The 10662-nt window shown below is 40.4% G+C and overlaps 1 protein-coding gene across 1 annotated transcript in view; it reads left to right on the top strand.

Annotated features, from left to right (window-relative positions):
• lrfn2b (leucine rich repeat and fibronectin type III domain containing 2b) overlaps positions 1-5365 on the top strand; it is a 14400-nt gene extending 9035 nt beyond the window's left edge. Inside the window, exon 2 of the mRNA XM_010769288.1 lies at positions 4293-5365. Coding sequence (XP_010767590.1) covers positions 4293-5265 — 973 coding nt within the window. The 3' untranslated portion in view covers positions 5266-5365. The remainder of the gene's footprint in view (positions 1-4292) is intronic.
• Positions 5366-10662: the final 5297 nt, after the last annotated feature.

Below are 10662 nucleotides of genomic sequence, written 5' to 3'. Positions count from 1 at the left end.
TCATATGCATTTGAATATTCATGTTCAACTTCTTCTGTGTCGAAACTAGCATTGGGATCCATGTTTATTCATACGTTACACCAGCCGCTCTCCCCCTTGTTTCCCCCATGTTACCTCACACGCGGGAGTTCACGTGCCGAGGCTTTTATACGGAAGTGAAAATGTCTTACAAAAACGACGCCAGATGTCACTGTAGTGTATATTTCTGTATATTTTTTTGAAAATCTAGTGTATTCATAATTTTCCTACACATTTATTCACAGGTGTCTTTAACCTGGAAGTTGCTCTTTAAGTCTGATGTGTCCACGCAGCAGCAAGATGTGTGAGGCGTCTGAGTGCAACAGAGCCTCCCGAGTGATAGCTGTCCCCAGGCTTTGTAGCGTCATCTCTGGCAGGTGTGCGCTGGGATGGCAGGGGGATTGGAGCGCGTCGGCATGCTCCAATCAGTATCTTCGGGGGCGGAACCAGGAGTTGGTAGCCACTCACGTTGAAGCAACCACACAGCTCATTTACATAACAGGATAGCAACACAGGATTAACAGAACCGGAGAGGCGACAGCCGTCACACTAGGGCCCAATCCCAAACCACTCCCTCGACCCTACCCCTCCTTGACGGAGTGAACTCCGTCTGTAGCCACACTCGCAGCTCAACGAGGCTCCCTCCTGTCAGATGGAGGGAGTAAATACAGCATCAAGCTTTGGGACAAACTCCCCTCTCTCCGGCAGAAACAGGAAATGCCGTAACTGTATGTAACAACGGTTTCAAATCTACGGAGCCCTAGGGGACATGGAGAAGGAAAGAAAAATTATTTGAACAAAAAAAAAGTGTAAAATTGATGAACCGCTCCATTGTTGTGGTTTCTGTGTTGCCGTAGCAGCCAAACTGACCAGAAAGTGCATTGAGCTAAATGAAAAGTTTTGCGAGATCTCGCAAAAACATTTTTTATTTATTTAAAATTTTTTTAAAAAAATGTTCTTCTCCATGTCCCCAATCAGCATCTCTTTGACAAAAAATGTAAATGAATAACTCGAATAAAACTCCAAAAATCTTTAATTATGTTACTTTTTTGTAAAGCTCTTTTAGTTTTTAACCTGATGTTTATAAGCTTCTTAGTTTTTGCAACAGTCTGTAAATATACACAACTTTATAATACAATGCACACATTTACCTTTTTCTAGACTAAACACAGGTATGATCCTAAGTTAAAACACATGAGGTTACCATGAGGTTGTTAACATCGCAGTTTATCAGTGGATGTTTGCTGGAACTACTTGTTAACAGCTTGTTTCCTGACGAACACACACAGCGTTGAGACCGGTCAGGTAGAGACCCATGGTAGAGACCGGTCTCAAGTCAGCACCGATGCAGACTCGCTGTTTCAGGGCTTGATAGCCCACCGCTCCACACTCGTTGGTTTGGAACAGCACTTAATATGGCGGACCCTCCGCTTGAACGCGCAAACTGAGGGGTATGGTGTAGGGGGCGGCTTGGGAATGGGCCTAAATATTTTTTATTCTGCCTGTTCTGTTATTAGCAACTTTATGCTAACACATTAGTGCTTTCACACTGCTGTCCAAAGTTGGCTTACAAAAATCAATGAATAGAGTTCATTCAAACATCAATGTAATAAAGCTTTAGCTTTAGTCACATTTCAACTACTTGGTTTTTGAAGTTATGGTACTGGCAGTAACCATTTCCTTTTATGCTAGCTGCTGCATTCTCATATTCATGACATATGGGCTTATCATAAAATATTCCCTGCAGCGTTGGCTTCATGTTTACATGAGCTATGCTGTTGTCAGTTACAGTATATCAAGCACAGACTGTAACACAAACCACAGACCTAAAGTGGTCCCATTTTCATCACAACTTCCTTTTCCTAATGCCTCCATCCATTACAGTTAGATAGAGCGGATGTTTTATTGCAACCTGGAGATATTCAAGGATATAGGCACAGACACAAAAATGTCACGGCCCATTTAATTATCAATGCAGCTGCCGAGTCTCAGAGTGAGGAGCAGCCAGAGAGAGGCCATTAAAGATTTTGCTTATATAAGCATAATCAAATTTCCCAGCAGCACCCTGATGTTTAGGCCGAATCAATGGGCAGGAGACAATTTGGCATGACCTTGTCTGTATTTCTCTAGAAAAAAAACAGCCTTATGAAATTAGTAGAGAATGAATAATATTTCAGCGATTCTTTGCGTATATAATCCTGAAAGTTTCATTTTTCGTTGTAAAAAACTGCAGTCTGGGGTTATGGTTATTTGTTTGTTGTCAGCTGTTTCTTTGAACTGAACAAATATGTAGAGTTATTAATCGAAAAACTATTGGAAAGCTTAAAGAAGCCTAAGCCATGAGCCCATCTCCTCCTATGTCTCCTCTCCCGCTCTCCTCTTCCTCTCCCCTGCTTTCATACTGATTAATGCTTTGGCCTCCCGCCATCATCGGGAGTTAAGCAGGCCACTCGACAAATTGCCTTTTGCAGCCTGAAGGGGCGGGAAAAACTTTATCTCCCCGTGATAAGTACGGCATAGGTTTCTCTGGACTTTGGATTTATTCCTATAAATTAAAATGAATTAGCAGTCTTTGCAGACACCTGAAATCAATTAGACCCAGACACAGGAGCACGCAGCGAACAGCGGAAGCATCACCAGGCTAAAGAATTCACTCCCAATCCCAGGCAGCCAATTATAATAGGGTAATGAACTGTAGCACAAGTTTGAGAAGTGGAACTTTTTTATTGGAAAACAGCTTTTTATGTTGGAGCGGTGGTGACTAATTGGCATAGGGAAAACACTGAAGTTGAACTCTTCTACAATCCTTGATATGTGTCGGATAAATGTCTTTTTGGTGGGAAAATGTGAGATGAATTAACCAGTCACCATGAGCAAACTGATCTTTTAGACTGACTTGCAAGTCTTGCAAGTCACAGTTTTTCAACTTGCGAGAGAAATTAGCCTAGCATGATCGATCTAATCTCTATAACATAATAATAATAATAATGATAATACATTTCATTTGGGGGGCGCCTTTCATAGCACCCAAGGACACCTTACAGGGCATAGGGGCATAATAGGGAACAATTGAAACAGTGCATTTAGTGAAATATCAGCCAGGGTAAAACATGTGTTCATCGTCATCCTCATAAATGTTCTTTCTTTGCCTGCCGTCCTTCAAGCAAACTTGCCAAAGCATTAATTATACTAACCGTTATCAGTATGTAATCATTCGGCATCATTTTGATACAATGAAATCTTGGCAAAATATGTTCATTTTGTTGTTGTTGGTATAAACATGGAGATAAGCCCCGCCTCCTCCCCAGTGGGTCTAGTTTGAGTGTCGCAAGTAAAGACAAATGATGCCTCAATAAAACTCATGTGAGTAAGGCGCTGCTAATCGTTGCTTTGCATCCTGTGTCATCAAATCAGATTGTCCAGAAATCACCCACATATCTGCTTGGTTGCCACGGAAACAATGTAGAAGTCATCAACTTTATAGCTACACTGAAGAAAAAAGTATTAGAAATGGAGGTCTGTAATTTTGCCATCCTTTCTAAATGGGGTGCAGGACTCCTTCGGCACACCAGACAATCTCAACAAACCCCTATTGTGTGTTCTCTAGTCACCCTGAAGTTCAGACCATCAGGTCCATGCATGCAGGGGAATCTGGCATGGCAGTGAAGGAGTGATATCATTGTAACAGCAGGTGTGAGACCACTGCAGTAGCCCCTCTGCCGCTGGCCGCCGTACAGCTCGCCTTGGACAGTTGAACGCTTGCTGTATTGGCACGACAAAGTGTGCCCACTCTCCAGTCCTTCATACCTTTCCTAGTTTTTCAACTTATTTATTTATCACTGCTCCAGAGCTCCAATATCAAATGGACCCTCTGTGCAGCGCAGCAAGACAGATGGCTCTGAGGGATAAAGCCAATTACTGTTGGCTGTCTGTTAGAGCTGTACAGACTTAGCAGTGTAGAGAAACTCCAGGGAATGCAAATGGAGATCCATGCTATATATTCCTATATTAATGAGAAACTGCACAGTGAATAGAGCTTGCATTACCTTCTGTAGCAGTTAGTTAAGTCTACATGTACTCAAATGACATGTGTAGCTCTTTCAAATGCTGAAGGCTCAATCCATTATAGCATTTATTGTATCACTCCCAGCTTTTTACGACTGCCTCTATGTCAATTAACGAGATACGGGGCAAGGTTATTATAAGAGAAAGAAGTCTTTATCTTAATCGGGTAATTAACCTGCAGGTCTTAATTGTTTTCCTCCTTTTTGTAGGATGATCCCAGCATCCAGCAAGGCTTTCTTGGTGACGAATCTGATGTCAGGGACTCGCTACGACCTGTGTGTGCTGGCCGCCTGGGACGACACGGCCACCACACTCACGGCCACCAATGTTGTGGGCTGCGCCGACTTCCTCACTCAGGACGACTACGCCCAGTGCCGGTCCCTGCCCAGCCAGCTGCTGGGGGGCACTATGATCCTGGTGGTAGGGGGTATCATCGTCGCCACCCTGCTCGTGTTCATCGTCATCCTCATGGTGCGCTATAAAGCCACAGATACTGACCCACCCCTAGGCAAGCTGTCAAGTTTCAGTGACACACACTCTCAAACCAATGGGGGTCGAATCGGTCCAAACGGAATTCTCATGCCGCTGCCTCAGCCTCATCCTGAGCCCAAGGTCAAGGCCAAGGTGACTCTGCAGGACGAAGTGGTGGAGTTCAAGTGTGGCTCCCTTCAGAGCAGCCTCACCTCCTCTTCCTCGTCCTCGGGCTCCATGGCGGGGGGCTCATACAGCCCCAACAGCACACTCGCCAGTATTTGGAGGTCAGCTAACCCCAAGCCCCGCACCAACCTGGACAACCTGCTCGGGGCGTTCAACTCGCTGGAGCTGAGGGGGGGGCAGGGCCGGGACCTGGGGGCCTCCAGTAGCGCTGCTCTGGCAACAAGGAAGCCCCACACGGACAGGGAGCCGCTGCTGGGCCGGACCCTGGACTCCAGCCTCAGCCGGCTCCTAATGCTCCCGCTGGACTCCAGGCCAAAGAGGAGCCAGTCCTTCGACATGGGCGACATGACGGGGGGGGCCGCGTCCGCTCAGCTGCGCAACAAACCCCGCAGGATCAGCAGCATCTGGACTAAGAGGAGCCTGTCTGTGAACGGCATGCTGCTGCAGTGCGATGAGGAGGGGGACACGGGGGGGAGCAAGGGGACAATAGACAGTGCTGACTGGGTGATGGAGAGTACTGTGTAGGAGGGATGGAGCGTCAAACACTGCCCAATACACTAGGAACACTGAACATGGACTTTGATTAAATGTATGATGTCAACAGATTTCACATTACGGAATTAGGTTAGTTAAAAGAAATACTATTACGTTTTAATACAAAATATTACGTTCAATTTAATAGTATTGCTTTCAATTAACCTACTTCAGCTATGTAAAATGTGTTGACATATTACATTGAATTAAAGTCAAAATGTCAGTGTTTTCAGTGTGGTCGGCCAAGCCCAGACAGAGCCTTTGTCCTGCATGAAGCATCCTTTATATCCCTTCCACTCCTCAGAACAGACTCTGGTGGGAAAGGACGAGAGATTTTCACGGTCAAAGCCAAATACAAACTTCAGGAATAAGACCTCTGAATCGTTCTGCCTCACCCTTTGTGCAGAAATGGATTCAAATGGCTGAAGGGAAGTGACAGAGCAGGGCCGTCTGGAATATGTGATCATGGACTGCTTTGACACTGTATACATTTAAAGTATGTAATGAAATTAAAGTTTTATATTTTTTATTTTGCTGGTCAAACATAAATGATAACTGGACTTTGCCTTGACTCCAAGGCGTGACCAGTGGTTACACTATGAAAACCTCTTCTCTAAATTCATTTTGGTTACCTACTTGTGCAGTTTACCCTTGTCTGGGGAAATGGTAAAGTATATATATATACGTAGATGTAATGCTTTGATTCATGAAGATTTAAGAAAAAAGATTTATTCAAAAAAGCTGTATGTGAATATATTTACTTTCTATACAGAGTATATATATTTGAGGGGGCACTCAATAATTATGTATGCCAATCATATAAAGTTGTATGTGACTGCATAGATTATAAAACCCATCATCTCCTACACTATGGCTTTTCTCTGTCAACACTCATTTTTTAAAAGATGCCAAATTATTGACTCGCAGAATTTTCCCAGACAATTAGGCCTGCTTAGTTTTTGTACATTTGTTAGCTTCAGTAGCATAATACTAGTTTTTCTATGGTTTTTATCGTTTATAATGTAGTCCCCCCAGTTCATTGAAATGACAACAATTATCTCTGCAGTTTCACAAGTAGTAGTATGAAAATATTAAAATGCCTGAATGGCGATATATATATAAAGGGCTGTCAATTATTGAAATATGACACACTGAACAACTGAAACGTTGACTTACTGTAATTAAATGTATTATGTCAACGGATTTCATTCACTGTATTAGGTTAGTTGAAAGTAATAATATTACTTTTAAATAAAAACAATTAGGTACAACTTAATATGATGCATTCAACTAACTAATACAGTTTTGTGAAATTTGTTGGCATAATACATTTAATTAAAGTCAATGTTTCAGTTTTTTCAGTGTGCGATTAATCGCAAATAAAATGCACTTTTGTTTTTATATGATTTAAATGTACCTAAAAGGGATAATTTCTAGTTTGTAATACTCTTATCAGCATGGGAGTGGACGATTATTACTGTTCTTTATGTTTGTTATTATTGCAACAATCTAAAACAAAGAAATTATAAGTTAATTTAATGTAAGGCAACTTTACTGCGATCATCGCTGCCTGATTTCCAAAACTACATGTTACAGTATATCGCATTAACTTTGACAGCCCTTATATATATATGTTGGCTATCAGGCTGCAAGGAATTTGTATAATCAAGCAAAAAAAGCTGAGTTATGATCAAAACATTTCTAGCTAGCCTATCATCAGGTATTAATTACCTTGAACTTGGGTGAGTTGTCTTCACTTCTCTTCATCACTCACTGTCACGTTTACAAAGACAATCTACGGGTTCTACCAAAACAGGACATCTGCACTTGTAATAATAATCACAACCTTTTCAGCAGGACATCAAATCTGTATGTGGACATCTGAAGTTACCGATTATTTTAATATCGTAAGTATCCACTATAAAACAAACCCCACTGGACTATTGTAAAAGTGCAAACCATAGAGTCCAAAAGTATCTTTAAATATTCTGGTATACTCACTAAATCTCTCATTTTGTCTACTCAACCTTACTTGCATATTTCAAAAAGTTACAGATTGTGTTTTAAGTCTTTCTGTACCGATTCTCTTTTTTCAGATGACTTAACATTTGGCTAACTTTGCTTCGTGATCTCTTCATACATATCATACTTATCTCTTCAATGTTCATAGTATCCATACAGATGGTAATAACCCATCTGGAGGAGATATGGGTTTAATAACCAAGTTCATTATCCAGAATATTTCTACTAAACAACAGGAAGTTGTTTGCTTCTATCGTCTGGTGTTGCATGTTTCTGCAGAACTGACCCAGAGACAGTCCAGTGTAAACAGTCATTTCTCACTCAAGTGTTGTCTGAATGTGATATTTCTGATTGACTGCGTGTGTACAGTGTCTCTATATATTGGATTTTTTTGTACCATACTCCAGTTGGAATGTGTGTGGCAATAGAAGAGGAGCAGCTGCTCCGCTGTGTGTTTCTGTGCAACTGTGCACATTTCTTACCTGGAGCAGTAAAATATGTTTGTGTGGTCAAATTTGTTGTTTTTGCTACAAAGATAAAACAAAAAATCTCCTGAGACAACCAGGTGGCGTCGGTGTTTCTTCTTCCAATGCAGCATACGGATTATATGAGGATACGGGAAGTTTATTGGAGACAGCAGACCCACCCAAGGACGTTTCCACGAGTAAACAATAACTATTTATATATTTACCCTGTGATTCACACCAGCATAGCTGTCGAATATACAAACAAACCAACCAGATTGAAACATAGCCTCCTTTGGTTTAGGTGAAAATATATGATACAAAACAAATCAAAGCAGATTTTCAAAGTAAGATGGAAGTATGAAAAAAGTTCATGAGAGTAAAGTGGCATTACCAAATGCCATAGTGATTGCCTATTCATTTAAAGAATATGGTGAATTGCATCCATGCATTGCATACATTTAAACTTTTGGATACAGTTATGTTTCAACTCAACAGCAATACATAAATGCTTAACTTGTGGGCCAAATGTTACTTTTTTACTGTTAAATGATCAAATAAAGTCGACATTTCATAGTATTTACAGGGTTATGTGGGGTTTCCTAACTCTTTTTAAACATGTTTGAATGGTGATAAACACAGGGATAGATTTAAAAAACAAGTTTAAAAAAAATGTAATTGTAGTTATTAAAATATATTTTCATACAATCATACGTATTGGGATTCATGTTGATTAATATATTACGTGTTGTGAGTGAGAGTAGCCTTTTTTATTTAAATTCCAACATTGGAAATGAAAGATATTCACCGTTGTCCAAGTTCATAAAGCCTGAATAAAACAACACCATGATATCACGGTGCAAAGTATCTAGGTGCGCTTACAGTATTCGCTGTATAGAAAACTGTAGTTTCCCCACAGCAGAAGCGTATTCATGACGTCCGCTAGCGCATCATAAATATGTCAGATAGTGTAAGTGCAGTCGGATTCTCAAAGCACTGCAGTCTCTTCTCCTAAGTCCTTTGGATTTCTCCTATCCACTATTCCTTAACCCTGTGACGTTTCACACAGAGGTCAAGGAATAGTGGATAGGAGAAGACGATAGGAGCTGATTTTTTTCGACCAATGACAAACTCTTCAAATTCTTCAAATCGGTAGACTACAAACCGATCGGTGATCTACAAGACACAATGAATTCTTGCAGAACAAATTATATCCATACATTTGTTTGTATTGAGTCGCTGATGTTATTAAAGCATTTTGTTCTACACACATTTTGATCTTCTCAGCTTTTATCATTACATCATAGGATTTTGTTGTTGAATGATAAAATCCTGTGGTTGATGAAGGAATAATTTAAATACTATATTTCATTTTGATCTAATAAACACTGTTTGATTCAAAATTCCAAACACTTTTCCAAACACTAACACCTCAAAGTTGCTCATCACAATCCGCTCTGGCCCTGAGGCCATACTATATGTTCATCCCGTCTTCACTCCACCACTTGGTAGAGTTCCTGTCCTGACACCTGTCAGTCATCTTGGTGAGCTGTCACCCTGCCTGAGGCTGAGATACTCACCGAAAATTACATCTGAAAGTTCAACGAAATTCTGCTGAGTTTAGTGATCATTTGTTTGTTCTCAAGCCAGAGGATTTTGTCTTATTATAATTTCTTAGTGTTTTAATGTTTCAGGTAGGCGCTGTCTTTTAGAATATGTATTATTTCATCATAAACACACTCCAGTCAGTCCCAAGCTGAAGAGCAAATATTGCACTCACTTCATCACAAACAAATTCCCCAACACTTGATTTTTTTTGTGTGTCAGATTTCCACAATGCTAGTTTTGAGAAGCTTAATTTGCTTGTTTTGAAATGTGGATGCTATGCTGTAGACTCATAGAGGATATTGCTAATAAAACAAACATTGTGTTGATGTTGCCACTTTCCGGAACATCAGTTCTGAGGAGTGCTGCGGATGGTGCGTCTTATAAAGTCACCTAAGGTGCAGACACACGGGGGCCAGGATTAGGGGTCATCAAAAGGGAGCGCACAGGTTCAGCAACTGTGATCCGAGCTTTGAAGTTCAGAGCGGGCCATTTCCAAGATAAGGCTTTTTTTTTAGAAGACCTATGCGTAATCATGGGAAAGTTACTGTGGAATAATGCAGACGTAATGACAGTGACCTCAGATGGGAAAGGGCAGATCAGTTGTCTAGCTTTTAAACAAGGCTATTATGGGACAAGTCTGCAGATAAAAAGGTGACATCACATTGGGTAGAAGTCACTGCAGTTATTCCAAATGCGTAAGCCTTAACCTTAAATGCCACTTTACAACATCACCCTTCAGGGCCCTGGGTCAGCAAAAGGTCACACTAGCCAGCCAAACATTGATAAAATCGATAGAAATGTTTTATTCTAGTAGATAGCCAAACGTGAGGCCAAATACTGAATATCAGGCTACAGAAGAATTATAATTTCATAGATCCTTTGGAAAATTGAGTACATTTATGAGAAAAAACAGATGTATCAATCTTGATTGATTTTTGGAAAAAGTGTGTATTTCTGGAAAAATTACTTGTTTGAAAATGTACTTTTGCGATTGGGAGATTTTTCGGAATAAGTAATTATTTGGAAAAGGGTAGATTTTTCAAAAATGTTAAAATTTTTAGAAAAGTATGTTTTATTTGTAATTACTCTTTTATTTAACATCAGGTAGTACTATTTTTAATATTGAATTTCTATATGTTAGATCCATAAAAACAGTTTTGGGTTTAAACTTTAATTTTATGATATGGGTTAACATTGTGGCAATGATGGTGAAACAACCTAAAAACTACAATAACCATTTTAAAGAACACTGGTTGTAAAGGCACAATGAGTAGGATTTTTCCCCCACAAAACA

Source organism: Notothenia coriiceps, unplaced genomic scaffold (assembly GCF_000735185.1).
Source record: "Notothenia coriiceps isolate Sejong01 unplaced genomic scaffold, NC01 NC01_scaffold00006906, whole genome shotgun sequence".
In the NCBI taxonomy this organism is placed as follows: domain Eukaryota; kingdom Metazoa; phylum Chordata; class Actinopteri; order Perciformes; family Nototheniidae; genus Notothenia; species Notothenia coriiceps.
This window is presented reverse-complemented; position numbering and strand designations above follow the sequence as displayed.